Genomic DNA, 16,574 nt, shown 5'->3' on the forward strand with positions numbered 1-16,574 from the left:
AGACCCCTCAGGAAGCACTATGTCCAGGACAATTCATCTCACTGAATTGGCACTTCTGCTGGGATATTGTCTTGTTCACTCCTGTAGCTCCAATGCTAGAACAATGCCGGATATATATACTGCAGGTGCTCAATAAGTACTTGTGGATGACCATGGTGGGGGACAACTGTTCTCAGTGTGCACCAGTGGCACCTGCATCCATGGCCACAGCCTAGCCCGGTGTTTTTCAGCCGCTGATCCGCAAGAGTTAACCATCCCGACGTTAACCATGAAGAGTACAGACCAGTAATCACTGGCGAGCCTCATCTTGCCAACCACCCTCTTGTCTTCTTTCCTCAGTTGCTTCCCCAGCATACATCTAACAAAATAATGACACTTTTTACATCTACATCTTCAGAAATAGTAAAGAGCCTAAGTTTGGGATGGTTTCTCACACACTCAAATAATTCTCCCATGATTCAATAAGCAGAAAAAGGGAACTGAAAGTCAGAATGGATATAGAATTCAAATTTTTTTTCTTTCAAAGACACATTTTATACAATTTTCAACATTTATACTTTCAAACAAAATAAGCCAAAAATACACCGAGCGCTAAAAAAATCAAAAACAGAATACAATTTTAATTTCAATATTTTAAAATACAGAAATTGGAAAGAATACCAAATACAACTATAAACAAGTCACTTGTCCTCCCCTCTAATAACCAAAGGAAGCTATTTAAAGACTTACAAATTTAAAACAGAAGCAAAATAAATACTGTACACTTTCCCTGCCAGCAGGCAAAAGATGGGAAATACTGTTCTGAATAGAAAGAAATGCTCTGAAAGCTTCAGCATCCCACTTCCCAGGCACACCCCACTCTGTAGTCACACAGTGTGCTTCTCTAGTCAAAGGACACACATGTGCACACACACTGACCGCCTACACAGACAGACAAGATACTACTCCGCAGATGCCCCAGATGAGAAAAAGTAACAGTCACCGTGGACCATGGGCATAAAAATCAGTTTAGTCAGGCTAGCAAAACGTTACTACAAAACTAATAAATACCATAGGCAGCAACTGTCCCCTCTGCAAATTTCACAGATTTGAAACCGCTAAAATCAATACTACCCCTCCCTATCACCACTCTATCCACCCCCCACCACACCCTCCCCCAAAAATAACCTGCTGAAGCACGGGCAAAGTTAGACATTTCACAGTAAATGTGAAAACTCATATAATCTCTTCAAATGAACCTTTCACCCTCTTTCCACAGCATGAAACTGTTATGGCTTAATTTATATTAAAAGTAGAAAAGTCTTTTCGGAAGGAAATACAGTCTGCGAGGTCACATGTGCATTTCCTGATCAGTGCTATTTCATACCTAACAACTGCGTGACTTGCATTTGCAGTCAGAAGCTGTTTTGGGAAAAATTGAGGTTACAGCTTTTGATTCAGTCTAACCATAAATGTAAGGCCCTTAGTTTGGTTTAGGTTTCTTTTGCAAGATAAAATAACCTTGGGTTCACTTAGCAAGTGACACCTCAGGTCCCTGACTATAATGTGGAAGTTATAGGTATGCTTTGTAAAAATAAAAGATTACTTATGAATCTTCAAGGAAAGAAATGATTCTAGGCAAGGGATTTAACTCCCCATTTATATACTCCACTTAATGCTGGTAACTGTTACCAACCAAAATCTAGCACAGAAATAAGAGAGTATGTCTGGGTCATTTTATTTCTGCAAAAAATAGTATATATTCCAGCACTTATGATTATTGTTTTGGTGAAAATATCTTAGGGGAAAATAGCTGACATCTTAAAAAGGAAATGGCCCAAATAAAACTGGGTGGAGGCAGGGTTTATCCCTATTATTAAGTTCCACTTAGGACTGCTTTCTGAAATAAGGTAAAGTAAATTCAGAGTGTCACAGGTCTTGCATAGGTAAACTACTTGGAGGTCAAGGGCTACGTGGTAGCCAGGGTTTATTAGTGATATAGTGCAGAGCAGATCAAATTGTTGTAAGAATTACTGAATACAGTTTCAAAGGGTTTTAACAAAAAATTTAATGTCGTACTTGTTAAGACAAAGCTTTAGGACACTAGAAAGGGCACCAAGGGTGAGAGGGAACCTCTACGGGGCAGAATGTAGGTAAATGAGTATTTCCCCCTTACCCATTCAAGAGGAAAAAATAGTATAAAAGAAAACCACAGTCAAACGTGATAAGCTAATTGCTTTGAAACAGGCATTTGCTTCTTAATGACCTTAATTTTAAAAATCTGTTTATGTAAGGGGATATAAAATATTGGATTTTTATGGCAAGATGTTCACGGAAGAACAAACGAAAATAAGGGCAGGTTTTTTTTAGTAAGGCTACAGTATTCAAGTTACTTTAGTCTGACAGCAATGTAGTGAGTATATTACTTCTCCTTTCTTTCCACCTGGCTTCTAGTGAGCACATCAGCGTGACCCACCACAGGACAGCAGGCGCTACACGGCATCACAGAACATGGGCTATATAGCAGGAAGCAAGGTACCAGAGGTCTTGGATCCATGACGACCCCAGGCAAACCACTGCCCTATCTGGGTTTCATCTGTCTCTTTTACTTACCAGCCACATGTTTTTTCCTAATAATCTGATGCTCGACCTTCTCAAGGTTGCTAGAGGAAGGTCTAGACCAGTGGTCGGCAAACCGCGGCTCACAAGCCACATGCAACTCTTTGGCCCCTTGAGTGTGGCTCTTCCATAAAATACCACGGGCAGGCGCTACCTCAATAAGGAATGTACCTACCTATATAGTTTAAGTTTAAAAAATTTGACTCTCAAAAGAAATTTCAATCGTTGTACTGTTGATATTTGGCTCTGTTGACTAATGAGTTTGCCAACCACTGGACCATTCAGAAACGACTGGTGATCTTTAGCTTCTCTTTTTGGAGGGAGCACTTAGCTTAATAATTTAGAGGCAAAAATAAATGTTTGAAAAAATTTTCAGATATTATTAAGCCTTCACCTCAATGCGAAATCTTAAGATGCTGCTACACTGCTGGCTACTTCTCTGGCAGTGGTGTAGTGGGCCGCAAGGTTATTCTTGGACTTTTGGGGAGTAGTCTTGTCACTACAGAAAGCATCTCTTGAAGCAGAAAGTCTTTCCTTTGCAGATGTCCCGTCGTATCTCCTTTCCTATACCACCACAGTGGTTTCTCTCTCTACCCAACAAGCCGTGCTTAGCCCACCCTGAGCTATCTTTGTCGATTCCCATCTTTGGAACCACTTATTTTAGCCCCTTGTTCCGTGGGTTGTTGCTAAATCCTTTTAAATCCATGACTTAGTTCACCTTATTTAGTGCCTGAAGAGTAAGCAGACTGTGGAGCAATGCCATCCAAAATCCTCTCTGAGAAAAACCTAAAACTATCTTTCAACTCCCTTAAGTCATCTTAGTGATCCCTTAAGGATAAACATTATCACTCTTATCCATAAACTATGTCACTTGTTCCTTCAAACACTAATTCTGATTTTAATTCAGCACCTTGTTAGAGAATTTTCAGAGTTTTTAGGTAGCATGCTCTGGGCATATATTTGACATAAATGTTAGTAGTAATAACAGTTTTAATTTTAAAATGCATATAAATGTGCATTATCAGTTGTAACTTAATGATAAATTATCTGCAAGTATGAAATGTTAATAGATTAAGAAATGCTTTTTCTATGTTTTTCTTAGCTGCATTTTTATCCACACTGACAAATGAGAAAACTAAGACTCAGAAAGAATAAGCAACTTATTCAAGGTCACACAGCTGATATAAAAATGGCAGAACTTGGACAAAAATCCAAGTCTTCTGCTCCCTTCCATGCTGAACCATGACCTCTATTAAAAAATTTTACTTCCACTTCTACATAGCATAGTATATCTCAGTTGAAACTAATGAATTTATGTTTTCTAAATGAATGGGCCCTCTTTTGCTTAAGTTTGCTTAGAAGTAAAAATAATACTGCTTATCTGCTGGAGAAGATACCTACCACTTTGTATTTCTGCACCATACTAAGTAGTGCTGGGCATATAGTAGGTGTTTGAGAAATACCTGCTGAACTCATAAGAATAAATACAGTCGAGTTCATTAAAAAGGCAATATTTGGGATTATTAAAAAACAGAACAGTATTCAAGCTAAGTATTTAAGTAGTAATAAAGATGGGCTTGTTCTCTCTCTGAGTTTATAAGATGATTTCAGTCAGAATTTTCCGTTTTGTATGCTTTAAAAACTAACTGATGCTTATGAAGGCCAATGCATTTCTAGGATACTAAACTATTAGAAAAGCCAGCTTTGTACTGTTTACATCATTAATCAATACTGCAGAGCACTATATGACATTATGAATTACAGTACAGTGGATCCTAGGTTAACAGAAGTCACTTATTTGAGTCAATACAGGAAAATTATTATCTGTGACTGTAGTTAAAATTGCATACATTAAGTCACGATTGTTTTACATATTTGCATTGGCTTATAACTAGCTAAATGCCATCACTGCACAGTCCCTCTGCAGCAGACTGTCTACAAATGAGACTGAGGGGAAGACGAAGGTTGTCTGTTACTGCTGAGTCCAGACTCTGGCTGCCGGGACCTCACAGCTCAGTCATTTCCATGGATAAGGGGACGCACCAGAGCCAGTGACTTGTAAGACTAGGAAAATCACTGGGTTAGTGGCTGAGTTTTTACCAATTCAGAAAAAGATGCATGTATTATGCTTCAGTGGTTATATTTATTACCTTACTGAAAGTGTTTTTTAACTTAGCCAGTTTATGAGCTAAAATTGCAAAAAATGAATCCATAGTACGTTCATTTGAAAGTTCCACAAACTTAAAATTAGTATTTATCGGCCTATGCCACAGGGTGGATACTGACCACAATTTTAACTCATAAAAATAAATTCTTTGAATTTTTATAGCTAAAAACAAAAATTCAGGTAGTTAAAATCACTTTGAGCTGAAAAACGTAAAGAAAACAAAACAAAAAACCCTGATTGCACTATAACTAAAAAAGTGTAGCTCTTATTTATTTCTTAAAGCAAAACAAAAACCTGTTCTATAAACACTAAAATAGTGTCTATAGAAAACCAAAACAGCACAGTAATCGTGTGGGGAAGGTGGGAGATTCAGTCAAACTCCAATTTTTGATGTTTTGAGATCCGATGATAGAGCAAATATTACTGTGCCCACCTGTTAACTAATTTTGGCATAGTGTCAAGAGTTTAAGTAGGCTACTTATAGACATCTAGTATTTCCATAAAAATTCCTCCTGACACATAGATGAGATTCAGTCTTTGATCCAGTCACTTGGACCAAAAAGGCTAATTCATAAGCTATTACATATTTATTCCATGAAATGTTGGAATGAAGATAGAGTAAGAAATATCTCTTTGAAAACACACATATCTGAATGCAGCCATAAAAGATGATGGTATAGTTTTTTTTTTTCTTAGCACTTCACATGATAGTTAATATAGAAGGGAAAATCCTGCTACCTTGCTGAGTAAAAAAAAGGCTATCCATAATACGGCCATATTTATTCTCCATAAAAATAAATTTGAGCTTATCTGCCTATTATTTGCTTTGTAGGAACTTGTAAAATGCTCTATTGTCAGAATTGGAAATATCTCTAGCCCCTCAAAAATCACTTATTTTTAAGCTATGGGGGGGAAATATTAGCTATTATTAGCAACTGGCATTTAGTAAAAATTGTGCATAAAGGAGATAAATGATTACTTTAGAGCTCAACCAGATACTTACCCTCGATATGCACTGGCTAAGTTAGGGTAGATGGAAGGAACTGCAAGAAGCACCCATTTTACTCCAAATCCATGTCTCAAATGATTCTTTAGAAGGTTAAGAAATAAAAAAACTAAACACACACACACCCACACACACACACCCACACACACACACACACCCAAAAGATCTACACCAACATGCTTGCTTCTACACAATTAATATAGTATAGTCCTATTATATTACGGCTTATTATGCAGAGTTGAATAGACTAAGTCAAATCTTATTTTCCAACAAATTAGGTACACAGAATAAAAGCATCATAAAATATAACCTCTGTGGCAGGTATCAGTCCTGCCTTCCAACATCAGCAGTATGAAGAAGGCCCTCTGTAGTTACAAACGCCATTTGAAAAACTAGAAATATGACAATTTAACCAGACTTGTAATACTTTTCCCACAAATAGGAAGAAGATATTAAAGCTGTTTTCTTTGGGACCCAGATCATCAGCAAAAAAGGAAAATGCAAGAGCCTTTTTTATATTGGGGAAAAACTGCAATGTCAAACGAAATGAGAAATGTGGGTCTTTGATGTAGTTCTAGCACATGGACGATGAAAGTGTTTCCCTGCAAAGAGAAGTCTTGTTGTGTCGTCAGAAACATCAGGAGCGCGAGGGGAAGGCGGGATATAAGGTCATCAACCTGGATAACAGTATGCACCTTGGATGTTAGCAAAAGCGAAGCTAATAGCTTATAAAAAACATGAAATATATAAAATAAAATGATTTTCATATACATCTTAATTTAAAATAATTAATGCATCAAATCCCTGTTTAAGACTTTAACCTGAATATCAAATTTAAGAGTCCAGACTAGTTACTGTTACCGTGGCTCCTCCCCACATGTAACACACACTATCAAAAATAATTTAAAAACCTTCACATTCTTAAATCTAAATTAGTGAGATATTTCTCCAGAAATCTTCCAAATAAATAGCTTTAAAAAAAAAAAGAATTTAAAAGCTGTTAACTTTAAAAAAAAATCTGTTAAATAAATTATTGATAATTCTTTACCCTATCACTGAAAATAAATCAAGACGCTACCAACAACAAATGAAATTCAAGCCCTGACAAGAGACCCTTTCCAGTTCAAGGTCTCCTTTTAAGGTTCTACCCTCCTTCTTCCTCTCCCCAACCAGGTCCAAACTGGTTATTGCTGAGTGGGTGTGGCACAGTGAGAATGCAGCATCAGGTTCATTTTGTTCCTCGGGCAGTGTTCTCTACTGGGCATGCCTGCGGAAGCTCCAGGCTCCCGCACCCCGAGACGGCTCTCCAAAGGGAGGGGTGGCCCGACAGCAGCTCCGTCACACAAAAAACCGTGCATGGCCATTTCTGTTCAACTTAAGGATCTTCCCAAGACGTTGTTTGGCCGTCGCCATTCCTTTTTTTGGACGTTTACCTATAAGACAAAAATGGTGTAAATCAGTGGTCCCCAACCTTTTTTGGGCCACGGACTGGTTTAATGTCAGAAAATATTTTCACGGACTGGCCTTTAGGGTGGGATGGATAAATGTATCACGTGACCGAGACAAGCGTCAAGAGTGAGTCTTAGACGGATGTAACAGAGGGAATCTGGTCATTTTTTAAAAATAAAACACCGTTCAGACTTAAATATAAATAAAACGGAAATAATGTAAGTTATTTATTCTTTCTCTGATGACCGGTACCAAATGGCCCACGGACCGGTACCGGTCCACAGCCTGGGGGTTGGGGACCACTGGTGTAAATGATGAAAATCCTACTAGGCCCCCAGGTCCTAGAAGACTGAAAGAATAAGTGTGTAGTAAGCAAGTCCCTCCAGTGAGGCAAATGGGCAAAGTCACACTCCTAGAGATCACTGTTTAAACCCAGCCAGGTCCTCACATGCAGGACAAAGGCGACCACCTTCCCAGGCTGGCCCACCCTCTCTTCGGCATACATTCTTAGGGTATCCTGCAGCAAACTGTGCTTCAAGAGCAAAATGGTCTGAGGTGCCGTTTCCATCTCATTCCTTCAACACTCTCTACCATGTCACTTCCCCCAATTTGGCGTGGCTAACCCCCTACCATCTTTCTCAGGAACTACCTCCTCCGCCTGAAAGCCATTCCTGGTCCTCAGGGGTGACTCCGTGACCTGCTGTTCCCATCGTCACCTGTGCACACTGCCGCCACTGTGGCGTCCACAGTGCATCAGGCTGGGAGCCACTTCAGTGCAGATGCTACCTCTACCTGAACTGCTCGTCTCTTCATCAGACACAGTCAGAAATAATATTTCATCTACAAGCACGTAAGAGTTACCTTTCGTGGCCTGGTTGCTGATTGGCGGGGGGTTTGCTGCAGGTCTCTTGGTGGGGTGGAGGGGCACCGAGAAGGAGGTGTCACCAGCTGGCCTCTCTGGGCTGATGTTGCCGTTACTCATCTGGCATGCCCCTGAAACCAAGCTGGCGTTCTGCACGTACTTTCCACTCTGGGGGCTGGAGCCACTGCTGTCCACAGAATGCCTACTTTGTACCTTCTGACTGATTTCTGATGAACCTTCCTTTTTGATGCATTTCTGGCCTCTATTTAGATCCTAAAGAACAGAAATAAGGCTGAATTATTAGGGTGCCTGTAAGATAAGTGAAGTACTCAACCTCTCTATGCATTAGCAAGTCAAGAGAGAGAAGGAATAGACTACTGAACTTTGGTTTTCTTAACATGTAGTAGCCACAGAAGACTACCCTTCATGATGGGCATCTCATTCTAAAACCGAATAGCTGATTTGTCTTGAATTTGCATCATAAGTTGAAAAGCAAGCAATATATATATGGATAGGGGGGTGGCTAAGGAAGAGGAGAGACAGAGAAAATACGAACATAATTTCAATAAGCCATCCTGAACTTAGGTGCACGGGTTCTTAATTCAGTCACTGAGTGGTCTGGGTAGGGGTGGGACACAAATCATAAGAAAATATAAGCAAAAGTCAGTATTTATGATGATCATTATTCTGGAAAGAGAATCTATAACTTTCATCAAATTTTCAAAAAAATGAAGCATCTAAAAATGTTAGGAAACATTAGAGATTAAAAAGAGATATTACTTTTCTTTCCTGGTTCATTCTAACTGGACATTACCCGAAGGTGTTGGCAGCCAGCATTTTTAAAGTACTTCTTTGAATAAACTATTATTTTTCAGATCATACTTATCCATGAGCTTTGCATTAGTCATTGTAACAGCCATCTCTAAAAATGGATAGTTGTTCAAATGAGTACTTAATGTAATTTGTAATTTTTTACCATCCCAGATCTAGTGGTTGATAACTAGTTGCAGTTAAAAAAAAAAAGTAGGCCCTGGCCGGTTGGCTCAGCGGTAGAGCGTCGGCCTAGCGTGCGGAGGACCCGGGTTCGATTCCCGGCCAGGGCACACAGGAGAAGCGCCCATTTGCTTCTCCACCCCTCCGCCGCGCTTTCCTCTCTGTCTCTCTCTTCCCCTCCCGCAGCCGAGGCTCCATTGGAGCAAAGATGGCCCGGGCGCTGGGGATGGCTCTGTGGCCTCCGCCTCAGGCGCTAGAGTGGCTCTGGTCGCAATATGGCGACGCCCAGGATGGGCAGAGCATCGCCCCCTGGTGGGCAGAGCGTCGCCCCTGGTGGGTGTGCCGGGTGGATCCCGGTCGGGCGCATGCGGGAGTCTGTCTGACTGTCTCTCCCTGTTTCCAGCTTCAGAAAAATGGAAAAAGAAAAAATAAAAAAATAAAAAAATAAAAAAAAAGTAAAAGCAAGAGTTTCTGACTATTCTATATCTCCTTTTAATGTTTTAAACCTTGAGTATACCTGAAGATTGAATCTGGAAGTTGTATCAAACTGTTTAATCCAGGAAGAACTCCTCACGTCCTGATCTTCAGTCTTGACATGATATCCTAAAGAGAAGTTTTCATTAAATTATCTTCACACAAACTTGATCTTAAAGACTAAAGTTAGCCAAAGGCTTAAGATTGAAAGCAAATTTGCATTGGGATTTTATTAAAAACTGAGTATGTTAATTCTTTAAATATTGATTTATATATGTTCATCACATTTCTTTCACAGAAACAAAACCGTCACCAGCTCACTATCTTACATGTGAATTCTTTGAATTCTCTCAAAGGCTGTCTTTACATGACAGATTTAATGCCAGATGCTGGAAGATCTACAGTAAAAGACTATGACCATCTGTTGCAGACGTAAAACCAAGCACAATATAGGCTTTCTAAAAATGATATATTTTTCCATATAGAATAAAGGCATATGTTTGTCTGAATTTTGCAGTATTTACAGAGAAGCTTTCTTTTCAAGGGACCAAACAGATTACAGGGAGACAGAATGGCATAGTGGAAAGACAGACAAATCTAGCTTTGAACTTAAGTCCTCCCGTTACCTATGCATCTTTAGGCAAGTTGTTTGATCTCTCTAAACCTCAGTTTTCTCTTACATAATAAGCAAAGAGATCAGACAGTCCTGGGTTCAAATTCCAACACCACTAAATACGAATTATGTAAGTATGAGGAAGTTAAATAAACTTCACTAAGTCTTATTTCCTTTACCTGTCAAGTTACATTACCTACATCAAAATGTTGTTTTGCCTGACCTGTGGTGGCGCAGTGGATAAAGCGTCGACCTGGAAATCCTGAGGTCGCCAGTTCGAAACCCTGGGCTTGCCTGGTCAAGGCACATATGGGAGTTGATGCTTCTGGCTCTTCCCCCCTTCTCTGTCTCTGTCTCTCTCTCCTCTCTCTGTCTCTCTCTCCTCTCAAAAAATGAATAAATAGCCTGATCAGGTGGTGGCGCAGAGGATAGAGTGTCACACTGGGATGCAGAAGGACTCAGGTTCGAGACCCCGAGGTCGCCAGCTTGAGCGCGGGCTCATCTGGCTTGAGCAAAGAGCTCACCAGCTTGGACCCAAGGTCGCTGGCTCCAACAGGGGGTTACTTGGTCTGCTGAAGGCCCACGGTCAAGGCACATGTGAGAAAGCAATCAATGAACAACTAAGAAGTCGCAACGCGCAACGAGAAACTGATGATTGATGCTTCTCATCTCTCTCCGTTCCTGTCTGTCTGTCCCTGTCTATCTCTGCCTCTGTAAAAAATTAAAAAATTAAAAAAAAAATAGATACTATGTTACCTGAGAGGTACGGATGAAAAAAAAAATGTTGTTTCAAGAATTAATAGAAATGGGTGTGAAACTCCTGGTACACAGTTGACATTTAATTATGTGAGAATGAACACAACTGCTATAATAGGCACTTAAAATTTTTTTCCACTGATTTGAGTTTGAGAGAGAGAGAGAGAGAGAGAGAAGCATCAACTCCTTGTTCTACTTTGTTGTGCACTCACTGATTGCTTCTAATACGTGCCCTGACTGGGGACCACACTCGTGACCTCGGCATTCTGGGATGACACTTTACCCATTGAGCCAATCAGCCAGGCCTAGGCATTTCATTTTAACATACTACCAGCTTCTCCCCCAGCCCTCCTCAGATCTTTAGGGAAACCTCTTCTCTACAGGCACAGGGAGAAAACCCGGGAGGCATCAGTGACATAGACACTAGCCCTCACTTTTTTTTTTTTTTTTTTTTGTATTTTTCCAAAGTTAGAAGTGGGGACACAGTCAGACAGACTCCCGCATGCACCCAACCGGGATCCACCCAGCAAGCCTATCAGGGGCAATGCTCTGCCCATCTGGGGTGTTGCTCCATTGTGCCTGGAGCCATTCTAGTGCCTGAGGTGGAGGCCATGGAGCCATCCTCAGTGCCCGGGCCAACTATACTCCAATGGAGCCTTGGCTGTGGGACAGGAACAGAGAGAGAGAGAAAGAAGAGGGGTGGGGGAAAGCAGACGGGAGCTTCTCCTGTGTGCCCTGGCCAGGAATCAAACCCGGGACTTCCACATGCCAGGCCGATGCTCTACCACTGAGCCAACCGGCCAGGGCCTGAGCCCTCCCTCTTTCCTAACACTTCCTTTTAAGTACAAAAGAGAATACCCTCGATCATAAAACACAGAACTTGTTTTCTCTCCCATAAAAGAAAAAAAGGGTGGTTGTTCAAGTTTAGCAGACCATTGAAAACACCAAACATTCCTTTCACTCTGATCAACTTATGAAAGAAAAAGAACACCGTGGTTCAGTAAGGATAATAAATGTATGCTGGTGAACAAACAGGACTCTCAACTACAGTTCATTTACATTTTGAGTTCTTATACTTGCATCTTACGTAATTTGACAATATTACGTTTTGGGGGGCCAATATGCTTCATACCATTCCCAACTAAAAATGTGCAATCAACAGTTCTTACTCATAATCTCCACCCTCCACTAGGGTTACAGAGCTATTAAATTGGGGGTCATGTCTTACATTTTAGAGACTGGTAATTTATGCTCCTTACCACATTCCACTGGTTTGTCACAGCGATACAGCGGCCTACCCTCGTGGTGACTGCTGTGGCAGCTGCTGGGGTCCTGGAGCGAGGTCCTGTCGCTAGCACCACGTGTGCTTTGTGCCTGCCTCTGTAAACATGGGGAGTAGTGCAGCCCTGCCATGGACAGCATGCCCTGAATAGCTTCCTCCTCTGTGCTCGTCGAGGTAGGACATTCCCTAAAGGGCAGACAACCAGAAAGGCAAGCGCCCACTGAGCCGAATGGCATTTGGGTAAAATGGAAAACTAAAGAAACGTTTTCATATCTCAAGCATACTGTCATGAGACCAGTACTGCCAGCAAACCTACCTTTTAACTGAAATTTCACTCCTAGATGGCTTCTGGCTCTTATGAAGGAAGCTCCTCACCACGTTAGATGCCTCCCTAAAGTTTGATGTTACTTTCTGTTTCTTTTCATCACCTGAACTGTCAGACTCTTCAGTGGTAAAATTATTTTTCTGAGATGACAAAGAATTAAATAAAAATGAGACTATGTAAGAAATCTGACCATTTTCTTTACAAACTAACAAAAAAATACCTGTCTAGGGAAGTTAGAATCTTAATTATCATGGAATTATTTCTGGATTTCATATGAAAAAGTGAAAATCTCTAGTAACTGCAGTATCATAGTTCCATAGTAAAAAACACACAGTACAGGTTTGCTATCGGCAAAATGAAATACAACCTATGAGAAATGCAAGAAACATAAAAACAGCATCTCCCTCCAACCTTTCGAAAATCAGACAAAGCTACCTTTACCAAATGACTAGCCGCATGGGGTGTGTGTGTGTGTGTGTGTGAGAGAGAGAGAGAGAGAGAGAGAGAGAGAGAGAGATTCACTTTCTTCCCAGGTGAAGGAAAGCGCGTGTCCATTCTCACATCCCATAACCCAGGTCCCAGGCTCTCGACATACCAGTGCAGTGCAATCGGGTCCAGAGTCTTCTGAATCAGAAATATCAGAATATTCTGATGCTCGATTCCTGAGTTCTGACTTCACACTTGTAAAAAACCCTGAGAAGGGGAAGGAGAGAGAGAGAAGGTCATGGCCGGGTGACACCTAATCTGTCCAGCTCGTGACATCTCCATCACGCCTGCTCCACGCTCTTCCTGCTTCCACCTTCATTCTCTCTTCCCCCATGGACTTTCTCCCCAGCTGCCCAAGCCCAACACACAGACTGAAATGTATTCTAAAAACATTTCTGGAACTTATTGAACATAATTACTTGAAATTTGAAATTTTTTAAAATATTTCTTTCCAGAAAAAAACCCAACACTAAAATAAGCTACAAGAAGCTTTATACTTTCCTTTGCACGTGATTTCTCTTAACAGACAACAAAAAGATAACTCTCCTAAACCAGAAAGCACTCAGGCAGAGAGTGAATTCAACAAGCTTATACACCAGGCCTCCACACTAGCTCTCTCTTCTGGGCCACCGCACAGCAGCTGCACGGTGAACTCCCTGGGTCAGCTGCCTTCCCCAGCATGAGACTAATGCAGTTACCAGACCGCAATAGCACATTTCCCTGAAATTACCAGGAATTAAGGTGTTCAACATGGATTCAATAATGTTACTTATCTAGAACATTTACTTGTCAAATACCAAAGCATTTAACTACTTCTTAAAATTGAGGATCGGCAGGAAGAAGAGGTATTACTATTTGTCACACTGATAACTAATTAATAACCAAGTAGAGGCCCTCTTGTCAACGAGTAGTCAAGAAAAACAATACATGGATTACTACTAGCTTCAGGTCAGCCAATTACATATATCTCTTAATTCTGAAAAGCATTTACATATTAGCTAAAATTGTTTATGAAATCACATTAAACTTGCAACTGCTTTATTACTTGGAGTAGAGGCCCAGAAAAATGCATGTGCTTTCATATGTCTCTTGGGAAGACTGTCACTAGACAAGTGTGTCACTGACTTGAACAATCCTTGTCATTAACAATGCCTTCCCTGGACCCCACCCTCTCTGGACACCTACATTCAGTATTTCCCGAACACATCAGCTAATCAGAGAACAATTCAGACTTCTCAAAAGAGTATTAGAAACGCAAACATTTTCAATATTAGTACAAATGTAAGAACTTTAAAATTAAGAAGTTACTTCACATATTATCACATTAGGAATAAACAGAGCTTTACAATTTCAACTTAAACAAACATACTGTTAAGTGGTTTCTGAGTTTCTTCATTCTCTACCGCCTCTATTCCTGAACTCTCTTCTGTCTTCGTCTTTGCCTTCTTTGTCCTTCTCTTTTCCTCTTCACTTTCACTGTCTACTGTATACAGACTCTGATCTGCAAAGGGCTGTCTTTCATCTCTGTACACAGAGGGAAAGTAAGTCAGAAAACAGCGCAGATGTACAGCCAACAGTACCCTCTGCCCCTTCATTTACAGGAGAGTGGAGGGAGAACGGGACCGAAGTCCACAGGCAACAAGACCTGGGGACTCAGTCACAGAGGGCATCCCTTGAAAGCTAATTGGTGGCTGCTTTGATCTGGATTACATACTTAATTATTCTTCCATTTGTCAGCAGTAACCGTAGATCATTATCTTTCGCTCTCCACTCAGGTATGGTAGACGATGGCTGGAGATGTTTGTTGAATTTGCCATTCAGTTTCGAGCTCAAGTCCTTAAAATGTGAAAAAAGAGCTTCCTTACTCTCTGCCCTCAAATACATCTGCTTGACTAAAGGAATCCGGTGGCCCACCAGCTCCATCCTTGGCCTGCATCCCAAACTGGGCTACATCCCTGGCCGGGGACTGTAGCCATTGCCACTGAACCAAGTGGCTCCTGAAAGGAAACAAGGACTGTGGTTCGGCTCTCTGTAGGGCCATTGACAATAACACACATTCTTACAGTAAGCAGGGTGTAAAACTCGCATTATCCGGATTCAAAGACGTCTCACCCCTGCAGAAAGAGCACTAGGGAAGCGCTGCCTCCATGCCATGCCATTCCCAACCCCTCGCTTCTCCCTGCCAGCGCAGGTGCTGGGCCTCCCTGGTGACCCAGCCTTTGACCTGAGCCCCAGTCTTCCCATCAGGCCTTGGCAGCAACTTTCAGGTCACCACACTGCTGTCACCAGGAACAAAGGCCATCATGTGTCGTCATCAAGGCCACAGTAGCTGATTTTTAATATATAAAAAATACTTGTTTTTTGTGGCAAATTTTTTCTTTTGTAATGTGCTAAATTTGCTCTCAGATGGCTATGGGTTAAGGCCTTTTAGAACGACAACAAAAATCTTAAAACAGTATAAATACAATTATATGCCATTTAAAATATTTAAGAAAGCTAAAATTTGTATATAATTTTTTAAATATTTTAATTCAGAGATACCTCCATTTTGTTCCTTTTAAAGTATTGCCTATCCTCTACTTAAGATATAAAATTATGGACAATACAGAGCTCATCACAAACTCATTACCATGTTTCACAAGGCCCTACATTGATCAGCTGCTGTTCCCCCCCAACTTTGTCCATTAGGCCAGCATTTCTCAGAGTTTAATGGGTTTATCCTAAGGCATCCAGACCGGGACAGGCTTTTTACACTTGCTGTTTCCTCTGCAGCAAGGCTTTCCCTCACATCTGTGTATCCACCGGACTTCCCCCACTATGTGTCAGTTCAGATGTCACACTGAAGAGGCGCTCTCAACACCCAAGCTATAGTAGCTGGCCACCCCAATCCCCTTTATTCCACTGCTCTGTTGTCTGGCTTCCTTCTTAACACTCACTGCCTGAAACTGTATTATTTTAACATATGTCCCAGTCTACCGTCCTTCCAACCTGAGCTAGGATGGCAGCTACACGAGGGCGGGGACTGACATTCTGCTCACTCTGGTATCTTCTCTAGAGCCTGCAGGAGCACGGCCTTGGTGAACACTCGACAAACACATCAGCAAACGAGTGAGATCTAGTCATCGTGCCTCTGCACGGAGGCCCAGAGAGCTGAAGCCCCATCCTGCAACACACCTCAGCATGGGGGAGATTATAACAGGAACAGCCAGACTGTTCTCTTTTTAGTATCCTTTCAAAGCATATTAAGGAACAACCAAATCTCTCCTTGCAATCATGAAATGTAATACTCGCCTCTTCCCATGGACACATCTCCAGTCTTCTGAGCACCTCCCTTGTGTGGAGCTCTAGGATGTCCAGGTTGGAAGGAGTTCGGACATTATGATCCCGAAGTTTCCTCATCTTCCGTCGGGAATGGTACGGGGAAGTTGCTTCATTTGAGGATCGTGAAACTGGACACACAGTAGAAATTCCCTGAGATTTAACTGGCTTTCCGTTTTCCTCCTTTAAGAATTAAATTCAGAATATTTTTATAACAAGGCTACATATATACCTAAGTATTTTAG

At 41.2% G+C, this 16,574-nt stretch overlaps 1 protein-coding gene across 1 annotated transcript in view; it reads right to left on the bottom strand.

The window, feature by feature from the left end:
* Nucleotides 1-2,923: 2,923 nt before the first annotated feature.
* The window catches only part of KDM7A (lysine demethylase 7A), a 66,628-nt gene continuing 52,977 nt past the window's right edge, over nt 2,924-16,574 (bottom strand). Inside the window, exons 12-20 of the mRNA XM_066362860.1 lie at nt 16,303-16,512; nt 14,726-14,847; nt 14,381-14,535; nt 13,121-13,218; nt 12,517-12,665; nt 12,178-12,386; nt 9,593-9,678; nt 8,082-8,355; nt 2,924-7,204 (exon numbers count right to left, since the gene is read on the bottom strand). Of these exons, the coding sequence (XP_066218957.1) occupies nt 7,110-7,204; nt 8,082-8,355; nt 9,593-9,678; nt 12,178-12,386; nt 12,517-12,665; nt 13,121-13,218; nt 14,381-14,535; nt 14,726-14,847; nt 16,303-16,512 (1,398 nt within the window). The 3' untranslated portion in view covers nt 2,924-7,109. The remainder of the gene's footprint in view (nt 7,205-8,081; nt 8,356-9,592; nt 9,679-12,177; nt 12,387-12,516; nt 12,666-13,120; nt 13,219-14,380; nt 14,536-14,725; nt 14,848-16,302; nt 16,513-16,574) is intronic.

This window comes from Saccopteryx leptura, chromosome 2, assembly GCF_036850995.1.
Source record: "Saccopteryx leptura isolate mSacLep1 chromosome 2, mSacLep1_pri_phased_curated, whole genome shotgun sequence".
Taxonomy (NCBI): Eukaryota; Metazoa; Chordata; class Mammalia; order Chiroptera; family Emballonuridae; genus Saccopteryx; species Saccopteryx leptura.